Source organism: Phalacrocorax carbo, chromosome Z, assembly GCF_963921805.1.
Source record: "Phalacrocorax carbo chromosome Z, bPhaCar2.1, whole genome shotgun sequence".
Classification (NCBI taxonomy): Eukaryota; Metazoa; Chordata; class Aves; order Suliformes; family Phalacrocoracidae; genus Phalacrocorax; species Phalacrocorax carbo.
Window position 1 is genome coordinate 36,973,200 of NC_087548.1, and position 22,723 is coordinate 36,995,922.

At 43.0% G+C, this 22,723-nt stretch overlaps 2 protein-coding genes across 2 annotated transcripts in view; both read left to right on the forward strand.

Moving 5' to 3' along the window:
- Positions 1 to 22,723, forward strand: part of ADAMTSL1 (ADAMTS like 1) — a 254,998-nt gene that overhangs the window by 64,264 nt on the left and 168,011 nt on the right. Inside the window, exon 4 of the mRNA XM_064439545.1 lies at positions 13,371 to 13,416. Coding sequence (XP_064295615.1) covers positions 13,371 to 13,416 — 46 coding nt within the window. The remainder of the gene's footprint in view (positions 1 to 13,370; positions 13,417 to 22,723) is intronic.
- Positions 1,193 to 22,723, forward strand: part of DENND4C (DENN domain containing 4C) — a 390,193-nt gene continuing 368,662 nt past the window's right edge. The window contains exon 1 of the mRNA XM_064437871.1: positions 1,193 to 1,212. The gene's annotated coding sequence lies outside the window, so the exon portion shown is untranslated. The remainder of the gene's footprint in view (positions 1,213 to 22,723) is intronic.

Sequence of the window (22,723 nt, forward strand, 5' to 3'; positions counted from 1 at the left end):
GGGCCGTGGGGGTGCGGGGCTGCGGGGTGGCTGCGCTCTCCGCGGCCCTGAGCGTTGCCCGTGGGGACTGCGGAGGGGGCCGGGACGCAGCCAGGGTCAGCTGGTTTGGTCCCTGAACGGGGAGAGCGCAGTTCTTCTGTTCCTGGGCCTTGAGACCAGTCTCCTGTGGCTGACGCCGGGGCCCTGAAACAGATCGAGTCGTGTGTTTTGAGGGCCTGACCGAGGGGACTAAGTCGTGTGGTTTTGGGCTGAGGAGCAGAGGTCAAGTGCTGCATTTATGGGACTTGAGAACAGGCTCAGCAGCTGGGCTTTTTGGCTCATAAACGGTCCCAAAGTGAGCTGGTTTGGGGGCCAAAAGCAGAAGCCCGTTTGGCTGCCTGTGCAGTCGTGGGGGTGGTGTGGGGGCATTGGGGGCTGCAGGGGAAAGCAGGGGTTGGGCAGGGTATGAGGACCCTCCCCGGAGGTGGGGGTCTGGTCACATCAGACCCCGAAGTTCGGGAGGCCGGCATGCACCAGAGCGAACTCGCCACCTGAGGCGGGTCTCTGGAGGAAGGGTGCTTTTTGGATCCAGTGCAGCGCACCCTCTTTGGCTCCAGCTCTTCTTTCTGTGCTGCTTAGGATAGTTATTAACCAATTAATTAATCATACAAACTAAGTCACAACAGCTCTATCGGCTCCATGGTGGTTCGGAGCTCTGAATCAGTTTCATTTGGTGTTTAACACATTTTTTCCCCAAGGAGAGGCTATGTTTCAAATTTAATTAGTTCTCACAAGTGTGTCAGTCGATAAAATTGAGTTATGATTATTAAAACCACAAAGGTGACAGGAGTCTCACAGATCTGGTCTATTTCTGAAAATGTATTCATCCCATGCAAATGTCTTGTTAGAGCATGAAGTGCAGATGATCTGTATCCCGATGACAAGATGCTGAGACAGGGATGAGCTCCTGTGCTGGTTTTGGCTGAGAAGGGGTTAATTCTCCTCACTGTGGGGGTCGGCTACCTTTCCAGCTTCCCGCGCTCTGCCGCGTGGCGGGGGGGGGCTGGGAGGGGCAGGGCCATGGTGGGGGCGGCTGACCCCGACTGGCCAATGGCAGGTTCATTCCATACCATGTGACACCATGACCAATATATTGAGGTGGGGGCAGTTGCAGGGAGCACGGAGGCGGCGCGGCGTCGGGTCGGCGGGCGGCGCGCGGCTGCGGCGCGGGCAGTTTGTTCCGGCGGTTCGTTCCCCCTCTCCCCTCCCTTCCCCCTCCCCCCCGGGGCTTTGCGCCTCCCGTTGTTCTCCTTTACATTGCATTTCTACTGTTGTTTTCTTTTAATTTTAATTATTAAACTGTTCTTATCCCAACCCACGAGCGTTACCCTCCTGATTCTCTCCCCCATCTACCGGTGGGGAGTGAGCGAGCGACTGTGTGGGGCTGAGCTGCCGCTAAACCACGACAGTCTTTTTGGCGCCCAACGTGGGGCTCAAGGGTTGGAGATAATAACAGCTGCTGGTCACAGCACCATGTTGTCCTTTTTGCAGTTGGTGTTACAGATTGGTGTTGGTTTGTTGAGTCTGCTGTGTTCTGCTGTGATTAGTAATGTTTTGCCTACAAGATTTGTTATACAAACACTCGTTTTCAGCTTTATCTGGTATTTGGGGTTTTTGCTGAAACCGTTACTGTACTTTGGATACCACCTTGTTGAGGCAATTAGCAATTATACCTCCTCCTCTGAGAGATTTTATATGGAGGAAATACAGAATAATACCTTTGCAACTTTGTTCTATGATGTCTGTGCCTTTGTTACAACAACGTCTTTGTATCTTGAACATCCTTGGGTGGTTAAGGTGCACTTATTGTTAGTTTTTGGGCATGTTGTTTTGGTTTTGACTAAGCAACTTAAGAATATCACCCAGAAATCTGCCCCGAGGCTTGATAGTTACGAGTGGCAGGGCATGTGGGATAGCATGGGCAAATACCTAGGGCAGTGGGCACCCCCAGTGTTTTGGAGTTTCACCCCCGAACAAGTGCAGAATCCTAAAAAACTAGTAGAATATTTGGAGAAAGTATGTTGTTACGCTGGGAACTCCAGAGAGACACAGATAACTGCAACATGCTGGGGTCTGGCCCATGCATACCGAGCCCTGCTCAACAGCATTCAATGCCCCCAGGGGGAAGAGAATGTCTCTGGATTGAAATGCAAAGTGAGTGGCACTGTAGACAATCCAGCCCGGACGACAGGCACTGCAGCCACTCAAACCCCCACAACAAGTACCAGAGCTAGCTCAGAAAATAAACCCGTACCAGTATCAGTTGCCCCCATACACAAGACAAAATATTGGAAGCGGACATCAACTCGTTTAGAACGGGATGATGAAGAACCAGGGCCATCGCGGGGAGAGGAGGGAGAAGTAATAAATGAAATAGAGACCACCCGATCCCTGTCCTTAAGCGAGTTGCGAGATATGCGAAAAGATTATAGCCGTCGTTCAGGTGAGCACATTGTCACCTGGCTGCTCTGATGCTGGGATAATGGGGCCAGTAGCCTGGAACTAGAGGGAAAAGAAGCCAAACAATTGGGATCCCTTTCTGGGGAAGGGGGCGTTGACAAAGCAATAGGAAAAAAGCCACAAGCCCTCAGCCTCTGGAGGCGACTCCTGTCTGGAGTGAAGGAAAGGTATCCCTTTAAAGAAGATGTTACATATCGCCCAGGAAAATGGACAACTATGGAGAAAGGCATCCAGTATCTAAGGGAATTAGCTGTGTTTGAGGTGATTTATGGTGACCTGGATGATCAACGGTCATCCAAAGATCCAGATGAAGCCGAGTGCACACGACCCATGTGGCGGAAGTTTGTACGGAGCGCACCATCTTCGCATGCAAACTCATTGGCAGTGATGTCCTGGAAAGATGACGAGACACCAACGGTGGCAGAGGTGATAGATAGACTCCGAGATTACGACACAAATATCTCTTCCTCGCTTGTCTCTGCTGTGGAGAAACTATCCCAAGAGGTCCAGCAACTCAAAGAAGATCTGTCCTACTCCCCACCTCGACAGAGCAGTGTCTCAGCTGTTAGGAATAAGCGTCCTTTGGCTCAAAGAAGGGGATACACACCACGGGCCACCCTATGGTTCTACCTGCGTGACCACGGAGAGGACATGATGAGGTGGGATGGCAAGCCTACCTCGACCCTACAGGCACGAGTGCATGAACTGCAAGGAAGAACAGTCACTCAGGGGGGCTCTTCCAGGAAAGCTGCTGCTCCAATTTCCAGTGAACAAGTCCCCAGACAGAGGAGTAGAAGCGCAGATTTTATTTCTAAGTGTAATAGAGGGACTCCTGATTCACATTTGCAGCAAGTGAGTTGTGACTGCCATGATCAGGACTAGAGGGGCCCTGCCTCCAGCCGGGTGGAGGAAAGGGATAACCGGGCTTACTGGACTGTGTGGATCCGATGGCCTGGCACGTCCGACCCACAGGAGTATAAAGCTTTAGTGGACACGGGTGCACAGTGCACCTTAATGCCATCGACCTATATAGGGGCAGAACCCATCAGCATTGCTGGAGTGACAGGGGGATCCCAAGAGCTAACTGTATTGGAGGCCGAAGTGAGCCTAACTGGCAATGAGTGGCAGAAGCACCCCATTGTGACTGGCCCAGAGGCTCCGTGCATCCTTGGCATAGACTACCTCAGGAAAGGGTATTTCAAGGACCCAAAAGGTTACAAGTGGGCTTTTGGTGTAGCTGCCTTGGAGACGGAGGAAACTGAACAGCTGTCTACCTTGCCCGGTCTCTCAAAGGACCCTTCTGTGGTGGGGTTGCTGAAGGTCAAAGAACAACAGGTGCCAATCGCCACCACAACAGTGCACCGGCGGCAATATCGCACCAACAGAGACTCTCTGATCCCCATCCATAAACTCATTCACCAACTGAGGAGCCAAGGAGTCATCAGTAAGACCCACTCACCCTTTAACAGTCCCATATGGCCAGTCCGGAAGTCTAATGGAGAGTGGAGACTAACAGTAGACTATCGTGGCCTGAATGAAGTCACTCCACCGTTGAGTGCTGCTGTGCCAGACATGCTAGAACTTCAATACGAACTGGAGTCAAAGGCGGCCAGGTGGTATGCCACAATTGATATTGCTAATGCATTCTTCTCAATCCCTCTGGCAGCAGAGTGCAGGCCACAGTTTGCTTTCACATGGAGGGGCGTCCAGTATACCTGGAATCGACTGCCCCAGGGGTGGAAACACAGTCCTACCATTTGCCATGGACTGATTCAGACTGTACTGGAACAGGGAGAAGCTCCAGAACACCTTCAGTACATTGATGACATCATTGTGTGGGGCAACACAGCGGAAGAAGTTTTTGAGAAAGGAGAGAAAATAGTCCAAATCCTTCTGAAAGCTGGTTTTGCCATAAAACAAAGTAAGGTGAAGGAACCTGCACGAGAAATCCAGTTCTTAGGAATCAAATGGCAAGATGGTCGTCGTCATATTCCAATGGATGTGATCAACAAAATAGCAGCCATGTCTCCACCAACTAGCAAAAAGGAAACACAAGCTTTCTTGGGCGTTGTGGGTTTTTGGAGAACGCATATTCCAAATTACAGTCTGATCATAAGCCCTCTCTATCAAGTCACCCGGAAAAAGAATGATTTCAAATGGGGCCCTGAGCAACGACAAGCCTTTGAACAGATTAAACGAGAAATAGTCCATGCAGTAGCTCTTGGGCCAGTCCGGGCAGGACAAGATGTAAAAAATGTGCTCTACACTGCAGCCGGGGAGAATGGCCCTACCTGGAGCCTCTGGCAGAAAGCACATGGGGAGACCCGGGGTCGACCCCTAGGGTTTTGGAGTCGGGGATACAGAGGGTCCGAAGCCCGCTATACTCCAACTGAAAAAGAGATATTGGCAGCATATGAAGGGGTTCGAGCTGCTTCAGAAGTGGTTGGTACTGAAGCACAGTTGCTCCTGGCACCCCGACTGCCAGTGCTGGGCTGGATGTTCAAAGGAAACATCCCCTCTACACACCATGCAACTGATGCTACGTGGAGTAAATGGGTTGCACTGATCACCCAGTGGCCTCGAGTAGGAAACCCCGGTCACCCAGGAATCTTGGAAGTGATTATGGACTGGCCAGAAGGCAAAGATTTTGGATTATCACCAGAGGAGGAGGTGACACGTGCTGAAGAAGCCCCACTGTATAACCAACTGCCAGAAAATGAGAAGCAATACGCCCTGTTCACTGATGGGTCCTGTCGCCTTGTGGGAAAGCACCGGAGATGGAAGGCTGCTGTATGGAGTCCTACACGACAAGTAGCAGAAACTGCTGAAGGAGAAGGTGAATCGAGCCAGTTTGCAGAGGTAAAGGCCATCCAGCTGGCCTTAGACATCGCTGAGCGGGAAAAGTGGCCAGTGCTCTGTCTCTATACTGACTCCTGGATGGTGGCAAATGCCTTGTGGGGCTGGCTGCAGCAATGGAAGCAAAGCAACTGGCAGCGCAGAGGCAAACCCATCTGGGCTGCCACACTGTGGCAAGATATTGCTGCCCAGGTAGAGAACCTGGTTGTAAAGGTACGTCATGTGGATGCTCACGTTCCCAAGAGTCGGGCCACTGAAGAACATTGGAACAACCAGCAGGTGGATCAGGCTGCCAAGATTGAAGTGGCTGAGGTGGATCTGGACTGGCAGCATAAGGGTGAACTATTTCTAGCTCGGTGGGCCCATGACACCTCAGGTCATCAAGGGAGAGATGCAACATACAGGTGGGCTCGTGATCGAGGGGTGGACTTGACCATGGATATTATTGCACAGGTTATCCACGAATGTGACACATGCGCTGCAATCAAGCAAGCGAAGCGGGTAAAGCCTCTGTGGTATGGGGGACGATGGCTGAAATATAAATATGGGGAGGCCTGGCAAATTGACTATATCACACTCCCACAGACCCGCCAAGGCAAGCGCCATGTGCTTACAATGGTAGAAACAACGACTGGCTGGCTGGAAACATATCCTGTCCCCCACGCCACTGCCCGGAACACTATCCTGGGTCTTGAGAAACAAGTCCTGTGGCGACATGGCACCCCAGAGAGAATTGAGTCAGACAACGGGACTCATTTCCGAAATAGCCTCATAGACACCTGGGCCAAAGAGCACGGCATTGAGTGGGTGTATCACATCCCCTATCACGCACCAGCCTCTGGGAGAATTGAACGGTACAATGGACTGTTAAAAACTACACTGAGAGCAATGGGGGGTGGAACATTCAAGCACTGGGATACACATTTAGCAAAAGCCACGTGGTTAGTCAACACGAGGGGATCTGCCAACCGAGCTGGCCCTGCCCAGTCAGAATCCTTACGTACTGTGGAAGGGGATAGAGTCCCTGTAGTGCACACAAAAAGTATGCTGGGCAAAACAGTCTGGGTTCTTCCTGCCTCCAGCAAAGGCAAACCCATTCGTGGGATTGCTTTTGCTCGAGGACCTGGGTGCACTTGGTGGGTGATGCGGGAGGATGGAGAAATCCGATGTGTGCCTCAAGGGGATTTGATTTTGGGTGAAAACAGTCAATGAACTGCATGGCACAATGTGAACTGCTGTATAATACTGTGTGTCACCTCTGTGTTGTACCAATGATATCAGAGTACGAGCCTCCCAACCCATGGAAGATCAACTATGAAACAAGCCGTGCAGCAGTGATGGAACGATGACTGACTTGGTATGCAGCGACCCAACGCCACACACCATCTCTCCCACCCGGAAAGACTGATACAACAGATGGAGCCCAGAGTCATGGACTGGATGAACTCAATAGACATTTTTAATGGACATTGTACAGGGAAGGTCCATGAACTAAGGGAATGATGTCTGTGTATTATGTTAAAGGATGGGAAGGGGAGGGGTGGTGGTTGGTATGGTTGTATTGCATCATATGGGACCTGGGCATGGTGTAAATGGTATGGAATAAGGGGTGGAGAATGTGCTGGTTTTGGCTGAGAAGGGGTTAATTCTCCTCACTGTGGGGGTCGGCTACCTTTCCAGCTTCCCGCGCTCTGCCGCGTGGCGGGGGGGGGCTGGGAGGGGCAGGGCCATGGTGGGGGCGGCTGACCCCGACTGGCCAATGGCAGGTTCATTCCATACCATGTGACACCATGACCAATATATTGAGGTGGGGGCAGTTGCAGCGCCAGCACGGAGGCGGCGCGGCGTCGGGTTGGCGGGCGGCGCGCGGCTGCGGCGTGGGCAGTTTGTTCCGGCGGTTCGTTCCCCCTCTCCCCTCCCCTCCCTTCCCCCGCCCTCCCCCGGGGCTTTGCGCCTCTCGTTGTTCTCCTTTACATTGCATTTCTACTGTTGTTTTCTTTTAATTTTAATTATTAAACTGTTCTTATCCCACCCCACGAGCGTTACCCTCCTGATTCTCTCCCCCATCTACCGGTGGGGAGTGAGCGAGCGACTGTGTGGGGCTGAGCTGCCGCTAAACCACGACAGACCCATAAGGACCATCGAGTCCAACTCCCTGCTCCTCACAGGACTACCTCAAACTGAACCATATGAATAAAGTGTTGTCAAAACACTCCATGAACTCTGACGGGCATGGTGCTGTGACTACTTCCCTGGCAAGCCTGTTCCAGTGACTGACCAACCTCTCACGGAGGCATCTTTTCCTAATGTCCAACCTGAACTTCCCCTGACACAGCTTCATTCTGTTTCCTCGTGTCGTATCTCTGGTCACCAGAGAGAGAGATCAGCATCTCCCCCTCCACTACCACTCTTGACAAATCTGTAGGTTGCAAAGAGGTCACTCCTCAGCCTTCTCCAAGCTGAACAAACCAAGTGACCTCAGCCACTTGTAATAAGTCTTGCCCTCAAGACCTTTCACCATCTTGGTCACTATCCTCAGCACACACTCTAATAGTTTGATGCCTGTCTTATACTGAGGCACTCAAAACTGCGCACAGTACTCAAGGTGGGGCTGCACCAGTGCCGTGTAGAGTGGGACAATTACCTCCCTCAACCCACTAGCTTCATGCACCTCAGGACACAGTTGGCCTTTCTGGCTGCCAGGGCACATTGTTGACTCATATTCAACTTGCTGTCAATGTAAACACCCAGATTTCTTTCTGCAGGACTGTTGTGCAGCCTCTCCTCCCCTAGTTTGTACGTATAACCAGGATTACCCCATCCCAGGTGGAGAATCCTGCACTTTCACTTGTTAAATTTCATATGATGATGATTGGCCAGCCGTCCAATCTATCCAGATCTCTCTGTAAGGCCTCTCGACCCTTAGGGGAGTACATAGCTTCTCCTAGTTTGGTATCATCAGCAAACTTACTTAATGTACATTTGATTGCTGCATCCAGATTATTTGTAAAAGAGCATTGGCCCTAAAATTGAGCCCTGGGGAACCTCACTAGTGACTGGCTGCCAGCCTGATGTGACCCCATTTACTGTAAGTCTTTGAGCCTGACCCGCCAGCCAGTGGCTCACCCATCATATTATGGACTTGTCTAGCTGTATGCTAGATATTTTGTCCAGAAAGATACTGTGAGAGACAATATCAAAACTTTGCGAGAATCCAAAAAACCCACATCTACCTATTTCCCTTGGTCAATTAGGTTGGTGACCTTATCATAAAATTACTTAGTTAAACAGGACTTTCCCCTTGTGAATCCATCTTCAACACCAATTTTTCAGCCTTTCTTCATAGGAGAGGTGTTCCAGGTATTCATTTTTGTGGCCCTCCCCTGGATCTGCTCTAATAAGTCAGTGTCTGTCTTGTACTGGGGACCCCAGAGCTGGACACAGGACTCCATGTGGGGTCTCACCAGAGTGGAGTAGAGGGGAAGAATCATCTACTTTGCCATGCTTCTTTTTGTGCACCCCAGGATATAATTTGCTTTCTGGGCTGCAAGTGCATGCTGCAGGCTCATATCTATTTTTTCATCCACCAGTATCCCCAAGTCCATCTCTTCAGGGGTGTTCTTAGTCAGTTCATCACTCAGTGTGTATTGATATTGGGGTTTGCCCCAACCCAGGTACAGGACCTTGCACTTGGCCTTGTTCAAATTCATGATGTTCACATGGACCCATTCATGCTAAACATGATATATTCTTGACATGAGAATAATTCATTCCCCATAACAAGATTGTGGAAAACATTATTTGTGCAAAACTTAGACCTTTGGTGGCCACAGATCCCTGCCCATATTTTTATTTGCCTAGCCAGCTTCCTGTGCATAGTGACTCAAGTTGGTATTTTGCCTCCTGGTTGTTTATTTTTTTACTCCTGTAGAAAGGATATTCATAAGATCTGTGACTAAATTTGCCAGGCAAATTTGGCTTGTCTACCCATGCCCACTTTTCTTGTCTCAAAGTTAACAATTCCTGTAACATTTCTGGTATTTCTTTATTTCAGCTAGGTGCAGAAGTCTGTAGGAGACAGCCTCCTAAACATAAAGAATGAATTATTTTTACAGTTGCAACACTAAACTACATGGCAAAACATACCAGTGCATCTGCATAATCCCTTGTGACAGGCAAGGTCATTATTAACAAAAGAAAATGGGAAAATTATTGATAACTCTTTTCAATTAATTGTCAATGTCGATTCATTTTGACATGAATTTGGGCAGACCTGACCAGGCAGTTCAAAAAAGTGAACTCATAAAGTCAATGCAGTCCTGATGCATCTTCCTTTTTCATAACTATTTGGTGTCCATGGCCTTCCCTCACATTTCCCTTATGGGAAAAGGTATATGCTGAAAGAATAAAAGAGATTGTCTTTTCCCCAGAGAAGGACAAATGCAGAAATTTTATTGAGGATGAGAGGTGGTCATCACACTATGCAATGTTTGGGAAAGAGGTAAGAGCAACAGGGTGAGGAAGAATGGTGCAAGATAGTGTTCCTGGCTTTGATGACTGCTGAGAGTGGCAGGAGTTGATGAGGTCCTCCTCTGCAAATCTCTTTCATCATCTTTGGTAGTTACAGATAAAGGCAACTTTGGCATGGGGTTGCTAATCTTTCTGGCATGGATTATTGCAAGGCTTCTAACTCTAACTGAGCTGATCATTGCAAGGCTTCTAACTCTATCTGAGAACAAATACACATCTGGTTTAGACCTTTTAGGGTGGGGGGGTACTTGAACTAAGTCCCTCTGCAAACTGGAATCTGAAGAAATAAATACTAGGGTTTCAGGTGGTTTACATAAGAGAAGAGAATATTTTAATACACTAAAAGTTGTTATCTTTTTCAGAAACTTTACTAGAAACAAGTGACTAGGTTTGAAGAATGAAGCATGATTCCAATAGCTTGCTTTTCTTTCATATTCACCTGATAATAATTGCACATCAAACCAAACCCTCAGCTACCTTTTTCCTCTGCAAAATCCCCTGCAGTGTATAGATAAAAGGGAAGACTGTAGAAGTACTTCTTACTGCTCCCACTCCTTGTGTGTTGTCCAAGACGAACTTGCCATTTTGGGTGACTTCTGACTTTCCAAGTGGCTGTGTGTACTCCTTTTTATTGTGAGTTCTCATTTATCCCTTGCAGAGGTCAGAGGATGTATGGTGACTGTACCTCATAACACAGTCTCCCTAATCTGTTGTGGTCCTTCCTTGCATGTTAAATGCTCTGTGCTGTGGCATTCTACAAAGCATCCACACTGAGATGTGGGACCCATACCATTAACTGAACCCTGCCTAGAGGAGAAAACCTAATCTGGCCTGGTGGCATGGAAGATGCTGTGTATTTCACTCTGGCAGGATTAAGTTCACTAGATGGTTTCATCTTCCCTATTTTAAGCATGGACAGGGTCAGAAAGAGAATTTACTCTGAAAAATCATAATTTATGCCCCCCAGAAAGTTGCTTCCTAAATATTTTTCCCCCAGGTCTTTTTAACCATCTTTTTTTTCTCATTCCCCTACAAATCTATGATTTTGAATACAAAAGTAGATACTTAAGTTTAAGAGAATTTGGAATACTGTCCTGAAACAGCATAGATCTGAAACACAAACTACTTTGCAAATCTATTGTGAAAATACATCAACTCAGGCTGAAAGCAGTTTGCCTGCTTTTGGTTGATGGGTGATAACTGGGAAACTAATGAGTTTAAACAACAAAACCCCGAAGTTTGGTCTTGGAGAGGGGAGTTTTGTAAGAGTGGTTTCTAGCGTTCACAAATCATCACAGCGCTAACTGCATCCAGAATTGCACATTTTTTCTGAACAACCCTGGCCATTAGCCAAAGGGGTGAAATTGGAAGAAAAATCTGAATAGTTCTGTGGCATATGTCTAATGCAAGTACCTATTCTTTTCCCTAATGCAAAGAATAAGTGAAAAATAAATGGGTTTTCATTTCAAAACAGACAATCTGAAGAAACTATGAAAAGAAGAAACTGTGAGGCAGCTGATAGAAAGGAACTTTAAATTTCCCTGGAAGTTCAATGGTTCTGATGTTAATAAATTACGGTAGTTGAAATCGTCATAAGAGCTGGTCTGTGTGAAGCAAAGAGATGTCTGATGCATTGTATGGCATTTCTGAGAGACAGATGAGGCATGTATCAAGCTTGTTGAGCAAGTTATTCAGTGTGATGTACAAGGCGTGCACTAGGACTGCCTACTTGATGCATAATATACTTTTTTCTTTGCTACTTATCGGTGTAAATCAAGAGTACTGCTACTGAATGTAGTGGAGTGTAAACAGGTTTGGCCTGCACCACGGTATCTGTACCAGCTGGTCTGTATTTCTCAGGAATAACTGGGATAGTGGGGGCATTGCTTGCATTTTTTAAAGTTTCTTTGTTTTGTTTTTTTTAGTTCATAGCCTATTATGAATAGAATTTTTATTATTGTACTGCTAAAACTGTATATTCTAGTACTGGATGTGCATACTTTTCACTTCTGTGCGTGCTTGCAATGATAAAAATTTAATTGCATTGGTTATATAACATTACAAAAGAATTGAATTAATGGTATTTCTATTATGCTTTTAACAGCATACTTTATATGCCAAATGCTTCACAATCGAATATGTTATTTTTCTGACTACATTTCTTCTGAAAAATTGATAGGGTTTATTTACATGTTTATCTTCTCTTGGGGTCATTTACTTCACTGTGATACATTTGCAAAATGTGTTTTGCCCTGATTTTGTACTCATAGGTGTAAATGACTACTGGAAGAATTTCACAATTCAGTCTTCTGGAGGAAGGTGGGAGGAAAGATGATTTCAATAATTTAAAGGAAATCTGTTCAGTTTTAGAGTTAACTCAGTGTGGAAATTTTTTTTCTGTTTTTATAAAAATGAAGGAAAAAAGAATGACACAACTGCATGCAGATGCTGTCCTTTCTCTTGGATCGTTCAAAACGGTTTGGATTTAAAACTTCAGTCTTGACAGGCATTTCGTCCTCAAGGAATGTGTGCTTTTTAAATCCTGGACAAAAAAAAAAGGGGGGGGGGTGTGGAGTGGCGGGGGGAAATGTTGTGAAATTAAGTAATTAAAAATGTAAGGAATTCTATCCTGTTGAAGGATAAGCTTTAAAAGCCAAGTCCCGCATTCTGATTTGTACTGAGGACATCCACAGAGTATGCTGTCTGAACTCATGAAACACATGAATCTTCAACTAAGGTCAAATACTCAGAATACACGCTGCTGAATGCTAAAAAGATATCTGGGTGTTGACCTTTCTTCTGGGAATGGGTCTGCTGTGGTGAAAAAGCAGGAGAGCAATGGAGAATGCCTGTCAGGGCATGTGCTCTCCCTGACCGTTCCTGGGCCCAGCTGCTTTTTGGATGTTGTTCTGCAGCAGGGATCTGGGAGTAGTGAGTGGCTGATGGATCAGGGGGAAGTTTTACACTATCCTTCTGCCCTCATATCAAACTGGAAAAAGCTCTGTCCTGCTAGCCTGTCATTTCATGCTGCAGCAGGCAGGTTCCTTTCTCCCAGTGCATAGGTTGTTCTCCATCAGACAAAGCCTGGCTATTCATACCGTGTCAGTCCTAAGGTGTGTGCCTGGGTAGACATAGAGGTGTGCCCTTGTAAAATCATTGTGGATAGCTGGGAGACACAGGGCATTATTAAAGTGATTCAGATGTTGATTTCCAGCTAAGTTCTATACTCTGACCTCCAACCTCATTTATAAACTGATGCCACCAATTTTTAAAGCAAAGGTGGGAAAATTAAGAGTTTTAGAATTCATACCTCAGTACCCTTGTCCTGTATAGGAACAGTGTCCTTGACTTTGGGGAAGAGGGTTGGTGGGGGATTAGGTGATTAGAGATCTTTGTAGGGAAGATGCTGACACAGTAAACATTACGTGTTTGCTTTTTATATTAATTTATTTATGTTTTGGGTTTTTTTTAATTTTCGGACACAGGACCTGTGAAGGGCGAAACATCCGGTACAGGACATGCAGCAATGTGGTAAGTGAAGTATGGCTTTGTTATGATGCAAATCATGATGTCTGACAATCGCGTCCATATTACATAAAATAATTTTGTAATGTGCTAGTGAGAATACTGTAGCTATCTAAGCGACCTTCATACCACAGGACCTCAGGCAAACATTTGTCAGTTCCTGAAAAGTTGGAGAAATTATGGCATAGCATGATGCTAAAACTCTTTGGAAGGGATTGCTGTCACAGCCTTTCCAAATAGACTGTCAGTGAAACTTCAGAGTTGCTCTTTACAACCCCCTGGCAGAATCAAGACCACTTATGTTCCCAGTATTACTTTGGTAACCAGCTGGCTTACACTGGGCAGTCTGCCAGGCTGGAGGATTAAGCTGTTAAGGACTGAAGACAAGTTAGTAAAAGACATATGTTTCTGTTCACCTGTGGCCTCCCAGCGCTGGAATTCTGTTGCATGTCTTAGAAAAGCAGTATTAGACAGCCTGCACCAGTGTTTTGGCCTTTCCAAAGGCTCTTGCCTGTTTTTCATATAGGGTGAATATAGTTTTCAATAAAATAAAATAAGAAACTTCAACTTCTGTTTTCACCAAAGTGAAAGTGTGTTTTCACTGGTGAAAACGGAAGTAAAGACTTTCATATGGGAAGTTTTATTGGGTGCCAAGAATTGTATAAAATCTCAAATTACATAGAGAAATGTCAGTTTTACCAGTAAAGATGGAAAATGAAATCAAATGTGCACTGGGCCAAGTTTTTAATGCCTGATAAGGACATATTCAGAAGCCTTTCAATAGGTGCTTTGTCTAAAAAAGTTTAAAAGTTTAAGTTAAAAAAAATTTTAATACATTCCCCCTTATTTAGCTTATACTTTCTTCAATAGACCACAGTTCATAATGATAGAAGCCACTTCTATCTGAGTTGTAGTCTCCCATGCAGTAAGATTTCTCACACTTGTTCCTCTGAAATTTGTTCTGTGTGTATCCTTTGGGTTTCTGAAATCTCTCGTCAGTCTAGATATCTGCTTCAGTAACTGACAACAACTACAGCAGTCAATAAATAGGTCTGCTGGCTGATTAACAGTCCAGTTTCCTTCTCTGAGGCACTTAGGCTACACCACAACTGTGGAGGGAATGGGAAGGTTGATCTGTGCTGGTGAAGTTGCATGCTGTAGCTCTGTGGAATATGACAGAAAAAGAAAAAAAATGTTAAAGGCTAATTGGGCTGCAATTAGACCTATCAATTTTGGTTTGGTTTGTAAATGCATGCATATTGTGACAGTCGCCTTCCCCTTCTGACCTGCCTCTGTGTATGCTAAGAACAGTGGGACAAAGAGCATCCTGCTTTGCTGCCATTAGTTGTTCCTGGATCACCCTGATGAGAGGCTGGGGTTTTAGCCATGTTGCAAACCTTATTTTGGAATCATTGAGCTTAACTTTCCAAGAAAAGGAATATTTTTTAAAATATTTTTTTAGCTTAGGTTCTGTTTTGGAAATCTGCATCTGAACAGTTTTCCTTCAGAATAAAACCTTGGATTGTTTTGTCAGGCAATTCATTTACATACCTTGCATTTGGCAATATGGCTCTGGACTTTCCACTTAATTATTTCTCACTTAATTATTTCATACCTAATAATCCATGCTGAAATCCCAGATGTGCACCTCTGTGCTGAAATCCATTGTTATTTAATTGTGTATCTGTATCACTGAAATACTGTTTGTCTCTTTCAGAATAGTAAAAAAATAAAATCTATATGTTTTCTCTTTAATGAAGTATACTGTCTTTTTCTCAAAAATCCAAGAATACATACAAAATGGGTCTTGGAAAAAATTAACACCATGGTTTGTTGCGGAATTATGTAGTGGAAAACACACACAATATTGTGCATATTTTTGTTAACTCAGACTTTACCTTTTAAGATGCCATCCACAAAGACACCAAAAATCAGGAGGATGGAAATTCCAGGCTCAGTAAGACCTACGTTTTCATCTGTCAGATAACAGTCTGTTGCTTTAAAGGAAAATGACAGCAAATCCCCACATTCCACGCCTGCAAATGAAGCTAGCTATCATGCATTGTGCAAAATTCCTTCTTGATTCTTGTGGAAATCAGTGAGTCCTGAAATAAAAGTTTTCATTACCATTAGCTTGTGCGTAACTTGAGGACTGGTGTTATTGTTCATAAAATAACCAGCCTTTTTATTTTCTGCAAACCGTCTTTCTGTGAACAGATGTTTTTTTGTTTGTATGACTGTCTTCTTACAGGAAAGGATAGGTAGTCACATATACTAAAACCAATCTCTTTACTTGAAAGGTGAAATTGAAGAATGGGAAGAAGACTTCTTGGAGTCTGGCAATTAACACGTTTTCATAGGCACTATAATTTGCAAGATTTTGCTACATCTGGCTTTAATTAATCCTGAAATTAAATTCCTGGGGGGAAAAAAAAAAGAATGAGATAAAGAAAAAGAGTGACGGGGATAGAGTGGTGTGCCTGTTTCTTCAGTGACCTGTATTATTCTAGTGATGCTGAACCATTTGCAGAGTATCGCTATAAGAGAGATTGATACTGCTGTCTATAAAGCTTCTGAGCAGTCCTCAGAAGAACAAATCCAGTCCAGGATGTTCACCACTTGCTTTACCTGGTGTTGATCAGTGACTAGAAAGATTATGGGTATGAAGCCACATGTGTAAATAGTAAAAGAAGAAATGAGGGAATCTGAAGATGATTCAGGGTTGAATTGAATCTGCTTTTTTTCTTCTTACTAGTCATACTGAATCCAAATATGTTTCCACCCATTTTAGAATATAATTATGGGGGGAGAGAGGGATTAATTTGTTTTTCTTTAAAAAATTACTCTGAATGCAATGAAAACATGTTTTTGTATCTAGCTGGGTTGTTACACTAAACATTATGCAAAATAAACAGAAATATTTCCAAACTGCGAGTAGGATTTTTTCCTAGTTTGTTTTATTTTTCCAAGCTAGCATGCTTCCTGTTCCTTCTTAGAGGCACATTCTTAGTTGCCAGCTTCTCTCCAGTTTTTGTACCAGGCTATCAAGCCACCTAATTTGCCTTTTCTCTTTTTCAGTCCTTCTGCTACTATGCTGGCTTTTGCTTTCTTTTACCCCATTTACATGAAAATCCATCTGAAGGATGTTTGTTGGAATGTGTACTGTCTTCATACCTCTCTCTTCATTCTCCTCAATTATCAAACCACTTTTTGTGATTGAAAAGATTTTTATTTTCCCTGATATTTTTCCTTTTATTTCACTGCTTTCTGGATCAGAGCAGAAAAATAATTAGATGCATGCAGCTGGCACTTCATTCCCAAAGGACTCTGCTTTTCATATTTCCTTGCTTATACCTGCCAGCATGATGATGAACACTACATATAAAGCTGCTCTTTAGATTTTGCTGTTTGACAATGACAACAGACAAAAGAAACCAGACAATGCTGGAAGCTGCACAAATTTACTAGCTCTTTTGACAAGGTTTGGAGAACTTCTGTCAAGCCTAAGATAAAATTTGTACGTGGTAGATCCCTTTAATCAGACCACCAAAACTTGTAAATACCACCTGCAGCTCTTTTTTATATATACCTCAGTTTCTTCACTTGAAAGGAATGCCAACTCTAATGATATCCCCCATGCTCCAGCTTGTATTCAGAGAAGCTACTTCCATCCCTGTTTCTTATCTGCTCATGCTGCACTTTGTACATACCAGCATCGATTTTGCCCATTTTACTTGCAACAAAATGACGCTACCTTCTTTCCTTTCACCAAAGCCCAGCCTGTTGGAAAGTGTCAAATGTAGACTTCCATATAAGCACATAATTATCAGAAGCATTAGTTTGTGTACATGAGAAGAATCATCACCAGGTAGAATTTTTTCAGAGCTACAAAAATTATTAACAGGATTTCATTTTTCTACTCTCCAATGGCTAGAAATGCCATGTGAATTCTTTTGCAATCCAACTTCCCAGTTTGTATTTTTCAGTAAAATTTTTTTAAAAATTAAACAAGAAAGTATAAACACTACATTTATCTCATTAATAACACCAGATTTACTTAATGTGAGTTTACTTTATAAGTGGAAATTCTTCCAAACTCAGATCATTTATTGTGACTACAGCCTGTTCTTCAAAATGCTGGATTTTAGTAACTACCATCTTGTATCTAAATGCACACATTTTAAAACCTCAGTGTGTCATCTAGGAATTATTTTTTTCATACTTGGAAACAATGGCTTATAGTATGTTGCTATGAGGCTTATAGTATGTAGCAGCTTTGACTTCTGGATTTGTGTTATCTTCACAGCAAGCAGACCTGTGGGTCTTTAACTACTGAAAAACAGAACAAAAAAAAACCCCACATTGCTGCCATTCTACGTAAATGCATCAAGAATTTTTGTAGGCCAAACAACCTGGATCACATCCATGACAGTGGAATTTCAGGAGTCTGTTCAGGACTTCAAGAACCACTGGGTGATTCATAGATTTAAATTCAATATTTTGATAATAATAATTCTTTTTATTTGAATATCTCGTTTTGATCTGCCAATGTGGTGCCCATGGTGCCTTTAGGAAAGTGTACTTTAATATTATATACTTGTATTAGCTTTTGACTGAAATATTTCTAAGTTTTTCAAGCTGAAATACAAGTTACCATATTAAAATGGCATTAAAAGCTGCATATTGAATTATTTGCCAAAAATGGGAACAAACTATTTTTTTTTTAAAAAAACCAGTTTTTGTTAGAAAAAGATCTTATAATAATTTCTAATGACAAATATTCATGGAGGTTTAGATTTATACTTCACTGACTGTTTTAGCCCTCATCTCCACTCCATGTTTATTTAATACAGAGTAGAAGCATCTGCTGATATTCCTTCATTTACTTTGTTCTTATTGTTTCTCTCCTGCTTCTCTCTGTCAGATATTGCAGTGTCTTGGGTTTGTCAGAGAAAGCTATAGTATAAGCCCTTCTCGATCTACGGACCTAAGATGATCCTAACATATTTAGAAGTTCACAGGAGTAGACTAGTGAAAAATCTGACTGCAAGAAACTTAATTCAAGCAGGGTACTCAATAAGGCTTCAAGGCCAAGTGGAGTTTCTGTTAAATCCTTAGATCTCCTAAGTCTCTGTACTTTCATCTAAAGCTCTTATTTAGTCTTGGGCAAACCCCTACTTGAGGACTTCAGGCTTTGTTTCTTGGTAGGCGAATCTGTGTGGCTGAAACACCGTGTGTACTTCATGGAACTGGTTCAGCAAGCTGTTCTGTCAGATGCTACACAGAGTAGTCCAGTTGTTAGTTATTTTTTGCACACAGGAAAAGCTCCAAGTATAGTAAATCAACCTTGGCCTCTACAAATATACAAGCACATATATTGTAAACTGTTTTAAGGTTCCTCGACTGTTTCCACCTATCGCAGCTTAGATATGATCTTCCACATTTCACCCACTAAGTAAACTTGAAAAAGCCTGACCCTCTTTTGTCCCATGAAATCTGATCTACCTATCATCATCAAGGGACATCTGGGATTCATCTTATCTTTTGCACTCATTTGTTGATTAATAGAAATTGTTTTGAGTAGGATTCCAACACGGCAAAACTCCATGGACCTTATGAATTACAATAGGGTAAAATAGGAGGTCAAACTAAAAAAAAAAATGTGGATGTGAGGAAGCAAATGAAGCCGTAATAATACAGCCAAAATTACGTGCCTAAGAGGTGAAGATGAAACTCCTGTGTTTATTTTAAAATAGGTTTCATACATCAAAGGGGTTTCTGATCATCTTTAAAATGATATATATTTTCATTGTAGTGGAGGAAACCTTGACCTGAGAGGGTGAACAGAGGCTGTAGGTATCCAGCACAAGCTCAGTCTTTCAGGAATATCTCGTGAACCTTCATGAGCTAAAGGTCATGAAACAGCCATCTAGGACTTACAGAGAAGGAACAGTTGTTTCTTATTCACTGGAAATTTTCTTCCCTAAAAAGCCTCAGTGAATAGGAAGCTTGAAGATAAATGGACTTACATGAGACTTTCAAGTTTATTACTCCTTTCTGGTTCTTCAAGGAGTGCAATGGCAGTGATTCCTCATGTCTGCAGGGGCCCACAGATAATTTCCAAAAGAAAACAAAACCAGTAAGATTTGAATATAGCACCAAAGCTAGAGTCACCTGAAACAGGAGTGTAGTGCTTTTGTGGCCAGATACCAGTGCTGCCACGTGCTCCAAGCCAAACACAGGCCATGCAGATGTGGTTAGCAAAATACCTCACAGAACTACATAACCCATGCAAAGACATGCTACCTTGGGTTCACTGCTATACTGATTTGGCCAATGACTTCTGGCTGTCTCAAAGTGTGGGCACACCCTTGCCTGTCAATCTGTTGTGCAGGTAGACAAACTGCTTATGGTTAGATAGCTTGCAGGATCAGACACTTAGGTGGAGTAAAACGTAACTTCACTCAGGCCAGTGAAGCAGTGTTAGCTGGCAGCTGTAGAGGATCCCCTTCTACCAAGCCCCCATGCACATACTGAAAGCAGGCTGATTTTTTTTAGAATAGAAGACGACTTAGTGGAGTCAGAGTCTATAGTTTCTCCTGTCCAGGAGCCGGCACTGCAGAAATAAGGCACAGGAAGACTGCCTCAAAACGGCAAATGCTTTTATCCAAAGGATGCAAAGTGTTTAGAAGAGAATAGCAGTTTACTGCTTGAGCAAGTATGCAGCAAAACACTGGCTTTGCCTTATCCATTATTTCAGTAATTACAATACTTATTTATAGGCTGTGAGCTTATATCTGTCTTTCATTATATGATTGCACAAAGCCCAGAACGAAGAAGCTCTGATCTCCACTGACAAATAATACAAACAATAAATAGTAAGTTTAAAAAAAAAAAACAAAAAAACATGGACAAGAGATTAATAAGCAGTGCCAAGTTTTATATAGTTCCTACTTTTTCAGTCTCAGTGACCTGTGTTTAAGGATGGGTATACAGACCACTACTTTTCTTAACATTATCTGTTTTGGTATAAAAAAACAGTTACACAGGTCATGCAGGTGTTACACTTGTAGGTGCAAGTACATGTGCTTTCCTAAGTGGAAGAAAAGTTCTCGCCGCAGGGAAAGGAATCTTCAAGGCCTTCAGGTAGATTTAGGATTCAGGATCTCTGTAGGAGAAAAGTGCTGGGACAGACTGTGACCTATTTTCGTATCTGTGTGCCAAGATAAGTATGCGTGTCTGCATTTCTGACTGCTTGAATGTATTCTTTGAATGGTTTAAAATTTCACATGAAAACTTTTTAAAACACAAGCTCTACTATTTAAATCCATTGTTTTATTTTGATCATCATATCAAAGGTTTGAAGTATTTAACATCAGTCCTGGTCACCTGCCGTGTCCCAAAAACTTGTTATGTTGACTGTACATTTTTTCTTTCTTTGATTTAAAAATAAAATCCAAAACAACAAACATAGTATTGAATACTGTACAAAGCACGATTATGAACTCTGTGTGTTGTGTGCTTTATCGGGCCCTTCTGTCTTTGTAAAAATAAAGCTAATGCAAGCCAGGAAGTTTCGAAGGCAGAGCCAAGCTTGAACCAAACAAGCGACTTGGCTTGGATCTCTGCAACTAGCCTAAGCCAAGCCAATAGACCTGACTGTATTCATTTATGGACAGAAAAATTCAGAGCAGGGTATGCACCAGAAGATTTTGCGGCAGGAAGTAAGGCCACAATGTTTCTCTTTGCTTGTCTCTTCCGTTTGAATATAGAGCTAAACCAGAACTTGGGTCAAGCTGTAACTGTCTTGTTCATCCTCTGTTTAAAACCAGAACATAAAAACCTCTTTTTTCTCTAAATACACAGCTATGGAAGAATAATGGATTTCCCACATATTCTTCTGCTCTCTTTACTCTGTTCTGCTGTCCAAACTTTGTCCTGTATCAACAGTTTGCCCAGATCACAAAAAGGGCCTGATTGTCTCTAAGGTTTTCTGGAGATTTTAAAATCAGGCTGAAATATTTCCAACATTTTACTTTTTGTTTGTTTTTTAATCTTCCATAACATATGAATAGAAAAACTGTCTGCTGTTTAAGACCTCCAGCAGTAAAATTCCAGTTACGAGCATGGACTTTAAACCTCCACTTTCAAAAGGATGAATGACCTCTGCATTATTACTTTTTGATACATATTTTTCTAGAGTAAGATTTAACCCCAATCCTTCTTTTCTCATACATTTAATCTATTTAACCTTTTGTAGCAGGAACACTATTCCGCTGTAGTTAGCAGAACTTTTGGCTGGAGCTTCACCCATTACTTTTGGGCTGCATCACACTCAAAAACAAAGCAAATTAACTGAGAATTTGCTCTTAGAGTAAAAAGCAAATTAGCTGAAGTTATGTGGCTTAAAGCCATGGCTTGTATGTGTGTATAGTTCACTATAAGAAATATTTGGAGTGGTGTGATCCAACATCATTCAACATTCAAACAAAATGGGCATAACCACATTGCCACTACACAGTGAATAAGAGGCCAAATTGGTTAACCTGGGTTTGAGCCAAGGGTATACAAATGACAAATTTGTAGCCAAGATTCTGCCAATTTGCTTCAAGAGGAGATTTGAAAGCTTGATTTTTAAGACAGGTTTTATTTTAGACCTTAATACTAAACAATTATTCTTTAATGTCATAAAGTGACATGCAGTCCCTATGCTCTTTATATGGAAAGCTGTAATAATCTGCCCTATTTAAAAAAAGTGGAAGAGCTTTTGTGAAAAAAGGTGTAGAAAAGGGCCGATGAATCAGAGCTGTTTATTTAAACATCAGAAGAGGTATTTTGCCTCAATAGCAGTAAGACTTTCTTTCCTAGCTGGGAGGACAAGAAGTCTGTGAATAAAGTTGTCATTAATGCTACTTGAATTTCTATAGAATAAAGTTGTCTGAGGATGAACAGAGAATACAGACATCTAATAAGGATATTGCCTAGTTATGTCATTGTATATATATAAAAATCCTTCCCTATCAAGTCTATACCTGATAGTTATGACCCTCTGTAAAAAAACGTTAGTCTTCAAGCAAAGTGTATAACAGGTATTAATTTCACCTGGTATTTGACCAGGTATCATTAAGAAGCAGGTTTCCTTACAGCAGCAGGGTGGAGGACTATGGGACCTTAGTAGTCTCAGGCAGCCATATTGCCAACATTTGCTTTTTTTTGTCACAGGTCTCATGATGATTAATGTTTTTCCTAAAGCTTAGCTAATATATTCCCATAATTATGTGAGAAATTCAGGTTACTTAAAAAAAAAACAAAC